At 44.2% G+C, this 15571-nt stretch overlaps 1 protein-coding gene across 5 annotated transcripts in view; it reads right to left on the bottom strand.

The window, feature by feature from the left end:
* Positions 1-14528, bottom strand: part of RELB (RELB proto-oncogene, NF-kB subunit) — a 46836-nt gene extending 32308 nt beyond the window's left edge. Inside the window, exons 1-3 of one of the 5 annotated variants that reach the window (XM_066581165.1) lie at positions 14372-14516; positions 8183-8221; positions 3321-3729 (exon numbers count right to left, since the gene is read on the bottom strand). Coding sequence is in view for 2 of the 5 variants with exons in the window: in XM_066581161.1 (XP_066437258.1) it covers positions 8183-8221; positions 14376-14397 (61 nt within the window). In the remaining 3 variants the exon portion in view is untranslated. Of the gene's footprint in view, positions 1-3320; positions 3730-8182; positions 8222-14371 lie in introns of all 5 variants that reach the window. The other 4 variants (XM_066581164.1, XM_066581161.1, XM_066581163.1 and 1 more) reach the window with 4 other exon arrangements.
* Positions 14529-15571: the final 1043 nt, after the last annotated feature.

The following is a 15571-nucleotide window of genomic DNA, read 5'->3' as shown; positions in this document are numbered from 1 at the left end:
ATATGTTAACCCGCAATACTACACGAGGGAGAATGGTCACCTAGTCTGCTTTTTTGACATAAATACAATAGAAGAAAAAAAAAAAATTATATATATATATATATATATATATATATATATATATATATATATATCCGTTTTTCAAAAGTAGTTGTACAACAATTGCCAAACACATCATCAAACATATAAGAACTGAATACAGTTTTGTTCTGATAAAAAATTAAATTAATAGCGCTCTGGTGGCACCAATTTACAAAGTTAATCAGGTGAATTTTCACCGAGGGTAGTATTCTAGTATTCCAGGTTAAATAAGTGAGGGATTCTAAAAAGCTTGGAAAGACTTCAGAGATGGCGAGGAACATCCCACCTATCCCTTGGGCTACCAACTGGACAACAATGTGTATAGACACATTGTTGTCCAGTTGGTAGCCCAAGGGATAGGTGGGATGTTCCTCGCCATCTCTGAAGTCTTTCCAAGCTTTTTAGAATCCCTCACTTATTTAACCTGGAATACTAGAATACTACCCTCGGTGAAAATTCACCTGATTAACTTTGTAAATTGGTGCCACCAGAGCGCTATTAATTTATTTTTTTCTCTAGTGGGCCAGCAAAGTGCTGCAGTCCATTCATCCTAATGATCGGTGGGGATCTCAGCATTGGGACTCCCATTAATCACAGACTAACTCCATAACATAATAGAGGTTGTGCAAAATGAAAGTACCCCTTCGAGACTGCACTGTAATGGATAGTTATTGGCTCTTTATTGAGTTGAGTGTCCATAATGCAATGTCATCAAATATTACTTCTCTTTGTGTTGCAATCATTTCTGGCTCAGAATTACTTTTCTATCCTCTGTGGGTAACTCCCCGGCTAATTTGGGAAACTCACACTACTGCTTTCTTAACAGGTTGTTATGTTTTGAGTCCTACAATATCACATAGCTAAAGCGTTCCATCATGGCCATCCCTGACAGGTCATCTGTCCATCATCAACGAGTCTCACATAGCCGGTACTTTGCTCCAGGGATTTCAGAACCACAAATGTAGCCGGGCCTTGAATGTACAGGTTATAAATCCTATATAAAATCGAACTAAACACGGGCACTGCATCTCAAGATGTCCAGTTGAAGAGCTGCAATAAGCATGGTAATAGCAGCCAACTTAAGCAACCCTGACAAGAACACAGGACCCCACCCCAAGCTCACCATAGACATGATATGCAAAAGGTTGGACATTGACTTATAGGATTGCTATCCAATAGGTGATCCGGCTTTCTTCCTCTTGGATGAAAACTAATTTGCATACTCTTTTTCTCAGGGAGCATTGCCTGGCTTTTGAGACTCCCTAAGCCAGTGTTTCTCAACTCCAGTCCTCAGGACCCCAAAACAGGCCATGTCTTCAGGATTTCCTTAGTATTGCACAGATGATGTAATTATTGTCAGTGCCTCAGACATTGCTACCAGTGTTCTTACTATAGGCCATCTTGAAAACATGACCTGTTGGGGGTCCTGAGGACTGGAGTTGAGAAACACTGCCCTAAGCCAACTGGCACTCTCGGCAAGAAGAATCCATCGTTGGCCTTATCTACAAAGGGCCCTGGCACCATTTTATAGTGGGGAACCAGTCAAATCTTGTAGCGCTACATGAATCCTCCTCCTCCTGGTTCTGTCTCCTCCCCTCCGATGTTCCAAGGTGCCACTGCAACACAAACACTTAGTACTTTGGCTGTATATATGTACTGAGCTTGGTTAGGACGGAGCTCAATTCTGGTGCTGTATTTTCATTATTATCTTGGTTCTGGTATTATATCTGTTTAATAAGTTTGCTTCTGCTGCTATTTTTATGGTGCAAATTTGGTTATGGTACTGTGTTTACGGTAGGAGCCTGGTTCTGGTATTGTATGTATGTACTGTCTTGGTTCTGGGGCTGCATCTGCATTATGAACTTGGTTCTGCTACAGTATTTATTCACCGAGCTGTTCTGACGTGGGTATGCTGCCATCTTGCTGCTTTCAGTGGAAGCAGAATACAGGCAGACTGCCTTTCAGTGATTATATATCATTTTTTTTCTTATGGCAGCACTTTAGGGTACATATAATGTGCTATATAAACTTTTATTACATTTTTTTTTTTTTTTTTAGGGATGGCGGGGCGGGGGGGGGGGGGGGGGGTCAGCGGTAAGATGAAAATGTAGAAATCCCACCACTGTTTGTGTTCAACATTTGCTAAAAATATGATAATTTCCTTATGCGGATCAGCACGATTACGGTGATTTAACTTTATATGGATTTACATTTTTTTTTACTACTTTTGCACAATAAAAATATGTTTTTTTTTAAGGAAAAACAATTGAATATGTATTGCTGCATTCTAAGAGCCACAGCATTTCTATTTTAATAGCAGCGAAGCTATGTGAGGGCTTGTTTTTGCGGGAAGATTTATAGCTTTTATTGGTACATGTGACTTTTGAACTGTTTTTATTGCATTTTTTTGTGAGGTGAACAAAAGAAAAATAATAATTCCGACATTACTTTTTAAAACAATTTTTACGATGTTTACCACGGAAGATAAATAGCAAAATATTTTCATTGTCTGGGTCATTCTGAACACAGTAATAAATATTGTGCTGCTTTTTTAAAAAAAATTTGGGGGGTATTTTATTCATTTAAAATGTTTTTTTTTTTGTGGAGAAAAAATAAAACACTTTAACTGTAATTTTTTCCCTTTAAAATAAACGTTAAAAATTTTTGACACTACTTTTTTAGTCCCCGAAGGGGATTTAAAGATGCGATTGTTCAATCGCTAGAATAGTACACTGCATTACTAATGTAGTAAATTCTACTAAGCCTATGACAACAGTCTGTTAGATGTGTGGTACAATAGGCTGAATAACATGGCAGACATGGAGGTCTTTGTCAGGCTTCCAACAGCCATGGAAACCAATTGGTATTTTGCGACCGTATTGTGGGGTGCCAATGGGTGACAGACGTAACCTCCTTCATCTGCTTACATGCTGCAGTTGCTATTGATTGAGGCATGTAAGGCGTAAAACTGCCAGGATCTGAGGTTTCTCTGCTACTGGCTGTTAGAGCAGAATCCTGGCTGTCAGTAGTCAGCCAAGCCGCTGCCTTAAAAACTATATATGTACAGGTTTAAAGTCCATTAGGGAGGTCAGTAAAAAGGCATATTGCGGTCTCTAACGGGTTGAAAATATACACCATAAATGTCAGTAAAGATTTAACAAAAATACAACACCAATAAGAAACAATAGTAAGAAGCACAACAAAAAATGTGTAATAAATGTGTAAGGGTGCTTTCACACCTGCACTGGGGATTCCGCTTTCCTGCACCGTTCGGAACCGAACAGTTCCGAGTGAACCTCATTGACTATAATTGGGTCTGCCCGCTGTCCACCCAACTGCCCGGTTTCTCTGCATGCAGCGCTGTTTCTTCCGGTATTTGCAGCCGTATGTGGCAGCGATTCCACAAGTGGACGGAAGACGCCTGGAGTGATGTTGAGCCGCAGCTTTGTGTATCTGTAGATGCAGGAACTCAGGTGCAAATAGACCTCTTCACAACATGCCATAAATGCTCCATTGGGCTCATATTAGATTCTGTGCAAGCCACACCATTCACAGGAACTCTCCAGAATGCTCCTCAAACTAATTCTGTACAACTTGGGCCTGGTAACACGAAGCATCATCCTGCTGGAATATTCCATCATTGTGGGGCTGTGATAGACATGATGATTAGTTAGTATAAAATGTCTATCGATTTGTACTAAACTAGACATATTATGTGTGTTTTGTGACTTCAGCCTAATGTGGATCTCTGCTGCATAAGGAAAGAGTTAAATCACAGTGTTATGTTATTGCTTGTACTCAATACTGAGTGTTTTCCCATTCCTCCCCATCCCCCACACAGAATCTTCTTCAACAAAGAGATATCTACTTTCAGTTTCAGGTTCGAGCACATGTTTGTAAAGACAAAGACTTGCTTATACATTGGACTTGAGAGAAGGTGAGCAGGAAGGAGGGGGGATTCTATATGATCCAACAAATGAGAATCCTATATATGTTACTGATGTAATCTGTTGCACGCCCATTGTATGTTTTTACAATAAAAGGGGCCGTCTGGGTGTTTCTGACCAGAGAGCCATTTTGGATATGAGATTGATAGCTTGTGTCTGATCTGCTCGATGATGTGTGCACACTATACAATTTTGAAGCTACAAAATACCCCGAAACCTGCTGGAGAAAACCATAATCCAGATCAGGGCTACATGAAGTCCATGAAGGGCTGGAAAGGGTCTCCAAGCAGTGACACAAACAGGCGTCTGTTAGTGACGTGTTTAGGTGGACCAGTGGATCCAACCAATGCCATGAGAACACACCCCACACCAGTGTGAACCACCACCAGCCTGCTTTGTTAACAACTAGGGTCCATGGCTCCATGGGGTCTGCATCACACACAAGCCCTACCATCAGCCCGAAACAATTGGTGCCGTAACCCACCACGTTGCCGGTCCTCTAGGGTTCAGATAACAACCTCAAGAGCCCAGGTAAGACACTGTCTCTAATGCTGTGTTTAAAGGCACTCTGGTGGTTATTCTGCTCCCATATCCCATGGAAGATGAAGAACGCTGCGCTGATCTGCGGGATGTACATGTGAGGCACCAGCATTGAATGTGGATGTGATTTCTGCTGCAGTCCGTTGTCTGATTGTATGGACAATTCTAGCCAGACCACTGGCTACTGGTTGCGATCATTAAGCACCCGTGGGCGGCCGCTGAGAATGGTAATGCCTTCTATGATATTTTCCCAGTATACAAGTGACATAGTGGATCAAGGAATGTTAAATGCCTGCAAAACTCCAGAAATGGAACGCCTCATCTATCTGGCACCCACTATCATGTCTTCTTTCTATAGCCTGGTTCAGACACAATGATTACACTGGTCTACAAAAAATAAAATAAAAAAAAAAAAATTATATATATATATATATATATATATATATATATATATATTTTTTTTTTTTTTTTTTTCTGTCACAAGAACGAAACACATTGTTTCTGGAAGATAATTCTTCCCTGAATCCAGATCTCATTTCAGAATTTCTGCATCAGCCTCGGTTTTTATGTGATAATGGTCTTTTAAATGCTTGCGTCGGTGTATGTAGCCATTATATATATCTGGCAAAAACGACACGCTTCTGTTACAAGAGTTCCGAAAAAAACTGTGCCAGTTCACAAAGAAATCAAAGATATAAGCCACATAAGACTAAAGACAAGTGAAGAATCATACCTTCCTTCCTGATTTCCTGCGCTACTTTGCTCACTTTCATATTGTGAGAAAGAAGATTCCATCCTTTTAATCTCAAACCTAAAAGCCCAGCCTGCTGCTTCGACAGATTTAAACCACGAACAAGATCGTTGAGATCCTCTTGAGTCAATAAGTGCGGCTCATTTGATTCACAGAGGTCCTGAAATGTTGGTTTGGTATGCACATCCCCTTCCCTGTCTCCTGCATGTCCGTCACTGTATTCATCTTCACTCACTATCACACTCTCAGGAGGCGCTGGTACTGGCAATTCTTCACTGTGACATACAGGTCTTCTAGCAGATGGTAAGTTCGGATATTGCACAGGTTTCCTTGTTTTCGAGGGGATTCCTGCTATTTTTGTCAGACAGAAATAACAGTCTGTTGTGAGATCCGTTGGTTCCCTCCAAATCATGGGAACAGCAAAGGGCATAGGACGTGTTCCTTTTAACCAGCCTTTCAGGAGTGTAACACATATCAAACAGCAGATGTGGGGAGCCCATGTGCGGTCCTGTTCACCAACCTTACACCCGAAATATAGTTCGTAGCACTTTTTTACAAGAGGATTAGGTTTTCGTTTTTGCGATTTCAGAGCAAACTCTCCACAGATATAACAAAAAGAATTTGGGCTATTTGCACAGGTACAAGGCATTTCTTCTGAATTGATACAAAACACAAACCTTCACAAACGTAGAGCAACAAGTAGTCACTTCCAACAGCAATTGTTGACTGAGCTCTCAATGCTGAGATACAGGTGGCAACTAACACAACAGAACATGTTGTACATGTTATAGCATGACTCATGGGCAATGGTGCCAGACCTCCTTATTTCCTGGTGGTGGCTTTCTAAACTAAGGGTTTTGTATTGTAATTCCTAGTATATTTCAATTGTTTTTCAACAATTATAAGCGCTGAATTAAATTATGCCACAGCAGAATACCAAAATGCAACGTTTTCAAGGATTTCGATAAAAAGGGTAGCTTGTCACAAGAAAACTGAGCTTGATAGGCAAAAACTGATTTAATTTTCGAATTCAGCACCCATGACTTAGCTAAGAACACCATTCACATTCTTTGTAACAAAAATGCTGTTTACCAGTGTTATCTTGTGCGCGAGACACAAAAGACATCTTTCGAGTGACTTTTGAGCAATAATCGTTGTGTGCTTTTACAGCGCAAGGTGAGCGCTCAAACATTGAGCGATCACTGCGCTCCGAGCGGGGGATGCAGAAGACAAGCAGGGCCGCTAGTCTTCTCCATCCAGCTGTTCAGTGCTCGGAGCGCCGAGCTGTTATACAGCTGAATGCTCTGAGCTGGGTATGCAGAAGACAAGCGGGGCTGCTTGTCTTCTGCATAGAGTTGTTCTCTGCTCAGAGTGCTCAGCTGTTATACAGCCGAGCGTTCCGAGCGGGGTATGCAGAACACAGCTGAAGCACTGTGTTCTTCATATCCTGACTGTTCACGCAGCACTCAGCTGGTATACAGCTGTGCACTCATACCCCGCCTGTGTTCAGGGAGTGGGATACAGCTGAAACACTAGTATCAGCTGTATCCCACTGTGAACTCCTGATAAGGGTGATTCTTGTCTTTAAACATGCTGAAAGAGAACAATCAGCAATTTGTGAACAAACACCGCACGATGTCCGTGCAGTTAGACACAACGATTATCGCTCAAAAGACGGCTTTGAGCGATTTATGAGCGAGAATCGTTATGCCTAAATCAGCCTTAATAATTCACGTTGCCTTGCTGTGAGCACGCTGGCCAGTGTTTACCCCCACTAACAAGACAACGCCTCATACAGGCGTGGGCGTCACCAAGGTCACGTGGCTTCATAAATCAATTTACATATTGCCATCTCGGGTCTTTTGGCATAAAACAGCGCTGAAGATAAGAGTTGGGGAGGGGTTGAACGTTGAAATGCACACCCATCAAAGAACCTCCCGCACCAACTAAAGAAGGATATCTCAGTCTATAAATGTTCCCAGTAATTCATTCAGTGATTGTGGAAGTAAACAATCCTGTGTAAAACAAAGGCGTTCGTAAAATTTAGCGCCCTTTTTGAGCAACTATTCAGATAAAGGTTTTCCCCATGTAAAGCTACCCTAAGATCTTTCATGGCCAATAGCTGTGCTGGATATATTGGCCCTCTCGGAGTCTCGCACTATTGGCTATATGCATCGGTGTATTTTACTGTACCGATTGAAACGGCTAATAAGTAATGTGTTCTTTTTGTGCGATTGCACAGTGTTCTTGCATCTCCTAGCGTACGGTGCATGCATTTACGCATCCCCGTTGACTTCTATGGGGACTTTCGGTGTGCAAATGCACAGAAAAATAAGAGCATGCTGCTTTTTTTTTTGTATGACCGAAATGCGCAGGAAAGATATATGAATATGTGAATGAACCCTTTGCAATCACTGGGTTATATTCACTGTGTATTACGTATGCAAATTTCGTGACACCGGCCTTAGGGTCAAAATCAAACCTTACTAGAGATGAGCGAACGTACTCGGTAAGGCCGATTTCGCAATTGAGCACCGCGATTTTCGAGTACTTCACTACTCGGGTGAAAAGTACTCGGGGGCGCCGTGGGGCGAGGCGTGGCGTGGTGGAGCGGGGGGTAGCAGCGCGGAACAGGTGGGAGCCCTCTCTCTCTCCCTCTCCCCCCCACTCCCCTCTGCAACCCCCCGCTCCCCCACAGCGCCCCCAAGTACTTTTCACCCGAGTAGTGAAGTACTCGAAAATCGCGGTGCTCGATTGCGAAATCGGCCTTACCAAGTACGTTCGCTCATCTCTAAACCTTACACATTGCAATTTATGTTAGAACAGGTGCATAGAAAGGCGCACAGAAAATCCAGGTACTCACCTAGTGTCGGGGGAGGGGGTTGTGAAAGCAAATTAGAACCTACAATGGAAGGTGAATATGTACAATTAGTAATAATTGGAAGCAATAACATGTGACTACCTAGCAGAACATAAATCCATTTATATATGTCCATGCAGCAGTATATGGACATTATATGGACATATAGACCTGGCACCGCTCATCAGTAGCGCATGGCAAAATTACTTCTACTACATACAAACTCAGACCTGCTCAATCTGAAGGTAATTTCTATTCATCTGTCCAGCTATCTGATCATTTTGTTTCTTATGGTGATAAGCGGTGCCAGACGGGGGAACCACTCATCTGCCCTGCTCTATTGTCGATCCTATGTTCATGGCCATGGAGTCATTTTACCTTTGATGACATCTGCTAATTATTTGAATTAGATGATGCAGGGCTACTGATAATTATCTTGGAAAGCCCCATTTAGACAGGACGAGCTGTCGGGCAAGCGATGCCCGATATCGCTTCCTAGAGGAGTGAGTATTGCTGGCATCGCTGAAGGTGCAGCCAGCATGGAGGCGGAGCAGGCCGGGGAGCGTTCTCCCCCCGACCGCCTCCATCACTGTAAGCAGACAGCCCTTCACAACTGAACCACTGCTGTTCGCACAGAACGGCTAGTCCTTCAGTTTTCTGCATGCAGAAATCGAACGATTGAACAACTATCGCTCAGTCTCTGCATGCATTTACACGGGACGGCTATCGTTCAAATACCCGCGGGAGCACGGAGATTTGAACAATTTTAAATGATAATCGTCTTGTGCAAATGAGCCATTAGAGTGCTGTACGGATTGCGGCCGATCTGTTGTAACTGCAGGCAAACTACCGCTGTCTAATTGAGACAAGAACAAGTGCAGGCCCAGTGAAGCAATTCACAGTAATCTGCTTGAGGTTATCACAGACCGGCTACAGTGCCCTTTAGATCATTTTCCAGTGGTCTGTACTTTGGAATCTGATCATGGACTACAAGCTGCCATTTTATATGGTGCTTTTTAACCCCTGCTTCCCCAGGACTGTGTAGGAACACTCCTCCAGATTTATGAGACTGTACACTGTAATTACAGACATCTACAAAATCAATCGGCCCTGGCAACAAGTTTACTGATCTGTACGCGGCCGGGGGAAACAATATGCAGCCTGTGCGTCCGTCTCTCCTCACACTGTAAGCTGACTAAGTCATCTGGTATGCAGAGCAGTAAAAAGCCGTCTGGACTGTAGTTTGAGGTGCAGTATGGGGGGGGGGGGGGTGTGAGCGGCCCTCGGGTTATCCTCTAACGAACAACTTATACTTGTCTGATCTGTGAAGGACGCACCATAATTTGGGTCTTAAGGAAGCAGCATTTTATTTAACCATAACTTTTTATATTAACTTTTTTTTACTTTCCCGTCAAAGTCGTCTTTTCCCTTTCTGTGTCTCTTATGGCGCCTTCACACTGGTGGGAAATCGTGCGAGATTTGTGCGCTGCGAGACACACAAATATGAAACCCAATCTTTTGAATGTGTTCATTCACATTTGCGATGTTTTCCTGCATAGCACCACATTGCGATACCAGAAACACATCGCGGCATGCCCATTCTTTTTGTGATATCGCCCATTATCTTCAATGGGCTGGCGGCAGCAGCAGCACCGGCCTCGTTGAAAACAATGGGAGAACATCATGATCCCCTGCTGCGGCTGTGACAGCTGCGGTGGGGGATTCTTTCAGCCCCACAGGAATGTGAGGCTGTCGCATCCAGTGACTTCCATATGTTCTCAATGAGGCTGGTGGGAGAACATTGCTATCTCCTGCCGCGAGTGTCACAGCCGTGGTGGGGATGAAGGGAACCCCCGCAGGGATGTGAGACTGTTTCCTTGTGAAAACGGCTCGCATCCAGGCGTTTTCAGAAGGCCTGCGAGGGCGATATCGGGGCTGTGATTTCACACGGGTGAGAAATTTGCGCGATTTTTGCCTGATGCAAGAGTCAGTAAAAAAAGCAGATTATGAAACCAATTATTTACAATGGTTTCCTTACCATCTGCGATGTTTTCACTGATGCGATGTTGAGAGAACAAAAAAATCGCGGCATGCTCTATCTTTCTGTGATGTGCGTTTTTTTGCTTCCATGTATTCCTATGAAGCTTACTTTTTATTGCATCGCCTAAGAAAATTGCAGCAAAAGCGTTTCTTTGTTCCCATGATTTTTGTGCGTCAGCAATGCTTTTTTTAGAATCACATCGCATCGCTGCTGCCCGCGATAAAACATGCATTTTCTTATTGCGAAAGTCAATAGGACTTTCTAATGATAAAATCGTATCACAACATTTGTAGCGTTGCGATGCCCAAAATGCATGCAAATAAAGTCACTTTTTTATGGCACATACAGTTTTACAAGCGTACTACGGATGCAGTTTTTATTTATTTATTTTTAAATCATGCGTTTTTCTGGTGTTTTTAATGTCCCTTAGAGAAGCCTATGCAAAGGTTTCGGGGGGGGGGGGGGGGGGAATCCACATTGACGGCCTGCTGCAATTCCAAAAAAATGCCAATGACCCAAAAACCACACAAGTGAAAGAAGTCGCATTAAAAAAAAATGCACTGCTTGTAACATATTTAAAGGGGTTGTCCTTGTCCAGGATAGGTCACCAAAATCGGATCAGGTCCTCTGCTGAACGAAGGGGCCGCAGCGTTTATACAAGTGTCACAGTCCCTTCAATACGTTGATTAAATCGCCACTGATGTCATAGAGGGAGTGCGTTCTGGCTGTTAACTCGTTACATGCTGTGATGTACAGATAGTCCCCGACTTGCGAACGTTCGAGTTACGAACTTTGCAAGATGCGAACAATCTGCCCTGCACAGTATGATGTTAACACTTTAAATACCGCGGTCAGAGCGGTATTTAAAGTGTTAACAGTTCCGACGAGCAGAGCGGCTCGTCGGAACTGCTGCCGCCGGGTGTCCGCTGGAACGGAACCTGTTCGCAAGTAGGGGACCGTCTGTATATTGATTTTGGCATGTAAGGTGTTAAGAGCGGGAATCAGTTTTCCCAGCAAACCCTCTTTTGCAACGGTAGGCCGTCTATCAGTCCCAGCTGGCTCCTGCTGCGGAATGGCGTGGGCTCACTTCTGAGCCTGTGCCATCCACGGGACGTTAGTTTACGTCCTGTTGCATTAAAGGGGTTGTCCCGCGATAGCAAGTGGGGTTAAGCACTTATATATTAATGCACTTTGTATTATGCATCGTGCATTAAATATTGGCCATACAGAAGTTATACACTTACCCCCTCCGGTGCTGGCGTCCCCGTCTCGATGGCGCCGACCAAAGCCGCCTTCTCCCTGGATTAGATGCGCTTGCGCTGAAGGGGCCGCTCCGGCATGCTTGCGCGGCACAGGTCTTCTGCGCATGCGTGTCTAATCTAGGGACCTCCCCCCAAAGCCAATCTTGCCAGCTGAACCTCAGAAGTATTGCTAAAATACGTCCATTTCTCACCACAGACACACTAAAGACACTTGTGGTCGCCCTCATCCACTCCCGACTCAACTACTGTAACTCGCTGCTCATTGGCCTCCCCCGCACTAGACTCGCTCCACTCCAATACATACTAAATGTCGCAGCTAGGCTCATTTTTCTATCCAGTCGTTATTCAGACGCCTCTGCACTATGCCAGTCCCTGCATTGGCTGCCCATCCACTGCAGAACTAAATTCAAACTCCTCACCCACAAAGCTCTGCATGGCGCCCCGCCAGCATACATTGCCTCCCTCCTGTCAGTACACCACCCAGCCCGCTCACTCCGATCCGCTAACACACTCAGACTAAACACCCCTCTAATACGAACCTCACATGCTCGCCTACAGGACTTCACCAGAGCAGCAACCATCCTTTGGAACGCTCTACCCCAAGGCATCTGGATAATTTCAGATGCACGAAACTTTAGACGCGCCTTAAAAACGCACCTCTTTAGGGAGGCATACCAAATCCCCTGACCTAGTCCCTTGTCCCTCCCTATGGCTCCCCTCACCTTCCACCCTGCCTATCATATACGACCTCTACCCCTGCACCTCCTTACCACCTCACCCCGTTTGCTTCCTAATAACCGATTTTCACATGAAATCCCCTACTGCCTGTGTTCCCCATGCCTCCCCCCCCCCCCTTTAACCACCCTGTACCTTCTGTATCACCCCAACCCCATTTGTTTCAAATTGATTGTATCTCACATGCAATTGTAGCATTGTTTGCATTTACCCAATCCCTTAAAGCGCTGCGGAATATGTTGGCGCTATACAAATAAGGATTATTATACTATTATCATATAAGGGTACGTTCACACATAGCGCAAATGCTGCAGATTTCCCACAGCAGAAAATTCCACTGCAAAATCCGCAGCATTTCTGCATTAAAAACTGCAGATTTTGGCTGGCATTCAGCAGCAGATCTGCAATGGAATTATAAACGTAAACGCCGCTGCTCACACCTCATCCGGCAAGCGGTACCAAGTGCAGCCGGCGGTCAGGTGATGCATTACAACCGTATGTCATCAGTATCTGATCTGTAATTACTGTCGTTCCCTACAAGGCAAACCGATCTGTATTTACCCAATAGAAAATAATACCAAAACAGAGGCAAAAAACTGAAAAAATAAGTCATGCTGCATTTTTAAAGAACGGCCGTGAAAAGATACATAGATTTATAATTGTTCCATATTACATTCCGCAACACACAAACCAAATACGGAGTTAAAATACGCACATCTGAAAGTGGTCTTAAAGGGAACCGGTCACCTCCCTTTAAAGGAGTTTTCCAAGCAAAAGGCTATTGAGGACGTATCCTCAGGATGGGTCATCAATAGTTGATCAGCTGGAGTCTGTTGGTTGGGACCCCAGCCAATCAGGTGACCAGGTGCCCACTTTCAGCCCTGGGATACACAGGGTCGGAGAGGAAGCTGCTGCTCTGACCCCTGTATAGTGGCCAGCGCTTGTAATTACAGTCTGAGGGTTCAGTAAAATCAATGAAAGCTACACCTGCAGTTAACAGTGCCAGCCAGCGCACAGGGGTCAGAGCAGCAGCTTCCACTCCGACCCCGGCGTACCGCAGCACTAACAGCAGGCATCCGATCAGCTATGGATGACCCATTGTGAGGACAGTTATTAATAGTGTCTACATGGAAAACCCCTTTTAGTGAAGGCTCATAGGGACCTTTCACACGAGATGGAACTGTCCTCAGGATGCAGCACAGATGCAGATTTTTTCAATTAGTTGGATTTTGCTGCGCTTTTAACTGCAGAATGCTTCCTGCGGAACATCTTGCATTTTATTTCGCAGATTGTGGAATTACCTCTCCTGTATGTTAGAAATGCGCAACAAACGCTTCTGCAAGACTTCTTCATTCTGCAGCAGGAAGATTGTTTGCTGCAGAATATAATCTTGCAGTTTTGAAGGACGTGCAGATTTTAAGAGCCGCGGATAACATTGTGACGCAGAATAGTCCGTGTCCTGATTCTGTCCCATAAAAGGCGTATTCTGATTTCAAGAAGCACAGTGAAAAGTTATGAAACATTCCAGTTTACTTTCTGTATCAATTCCTTGTGGTTTTCAGGATCTCTGCTTCCTGTCACTCAATAGAAACCTTCATTGTTTACAACCATCTGTGCGGTCATGTGACGGACACACAGCAGCGTGGCGCAGTACAAGACACAAAGCTGATAACTGGAACGGTGTGTCATTATCACGTGACCAGGACAGACTCTCTGGGTGTAAACACTGGAGCTTCCTACTTAACGACAGCAAGCAGAGATCCTGGAACCAAGAGGAATCGATACAGAAACTATATCTGGACACTTTATAACTTTTCCTAATACAAAGAACATTTATTTGCTGAAACCGGAAAAGCCCTTTAAAGTTGCAGCGGCTCAGAAATAAATCAATGTTTTGTTTTTTCTTCCTTGAGCCGCAACAGAATTGTCACACAACCATTGCATCAAATTATGTCTCAAGTCAGGTGACCACCTTGAAGGATGGCAATACACGTCACCTTGGCAGGATAAAAATTGAGGGTTGAAGATGACATCATTCCTGTTGCTGATGTCATTATCTGCACATAGCAGCAGCTGTCTGGGCAGACTGAGACTTGTAGTTCCACTGTCATACATATAGTGCCCCCAGTAAGAACATGCATGCCCGGCACACACCTACCTGTCCCGCCTGGCTCCCTCATGCTCTCGGCCGCGTTATAGAGCCCTCCTAGTGTGAACTCGGGCGGCTGCGGCTCAGACAACTCCGCAGACCGAAGTTTATTTGCTTTCTTCCTCTCTGGAGCGTGGAATTCCCCGGTTCTGAGGCCGGAGCGCTGATTGGTGGAGTGTCTGATGACGTAGTAAAAAGGGAGGAGGAGGCGGGGCCAGGAAATCCCCCTCCGAATGCGGGAGAACACGTGATTTCCCGTGTTTGCACGTGGGCTATAAAGAGAGCGAAGACTCGACGAGGGTACTATCTGCTGAGAGGGGTCCTCAGGGGCCACTGCTCCTTCTTACTACAGCAGTGCTGGTATAAAGCCTCTGCGGGCTGAGCTGATGTGTAGTAATAGCTTAACCCTTGAAGGACACAAGGATTTTTTTTTTTTAATTTTTATTTTCATCTCCAAATGTGAAAAGCCATAACTTTTATTCTTCTCTGTCACATATGAGGGTTTGTTCGTTGGGTGGAGAATTGTAGATTCTATTAGTAACATTTTGAGGAACATAATGTATAACTTTTATTAATTTTGGGGAGTAGAGGGTGAAAGAATGTATACATTCCCCCATTGGTTTGGGGAGGCTTTGATTATGGCGTTCACTATGCGGTATAAATGATGTAATAACTTTTTTCCGCAGGTCAATCTGATTACCAAAATTTAATTTTTCCCAGGTTCTTTCACTTTTGCACAAAAACAATTTTTGGGGGATAATTGATGTTTTTGGCACTGCTGAAGTCAGAGAGGCAGAACTTTTTTTTTTCTCCCACGGACAAAGCTGTGTGAGGGCTTCTTTTTTTGCGGGAAAAGCAGTAATTTTTATTCATACCATTTTGGCGTACTTACGACTTTATCACTTTAAGGCCAGTTTCACATGGGCGAGAAAATCGTGTGAGATTTGTGCGTTACGAGATGCACGAATATGAACCCCATTCTTTTGAACGGAGTCATCCAGACGAGCAATGTGTTCCCACACCTCAATCGTGGCATGCGCTATTTTTTGCGTTTCTCCGAACGCATCACCAATTGCTTTCAATGGGACCTTTAATGTATCGCATGGCTCTCGCATGCTGTACGATGTACATGCGAGTGCGAGGCAAGGTTTTCCACTAAAACGGAACTTAACAGATGCGATGCATGTTGGCGAGGATGATATTGG

This window comes from Eleutherodactylus coqui, chromosome 10 (genome assembly GCF_035609145.1).
Source record: "Eleutherodactylus coqui strain aEleCoq1 chromosome 10, aEleCoq1.hap1, whole genome shotgun sequence".
In the NCBI taxonomy this organism is placed as follows: Eukaryota; Metazoa; Chordata; class Amphibia; order Anura; family Eleutherodactylidae; genus Eleutherodactylus; species Eleutherodactylus coqui.
This window is presented reverse-complemented; position numbering and strand designations above follow the sequence as displayed.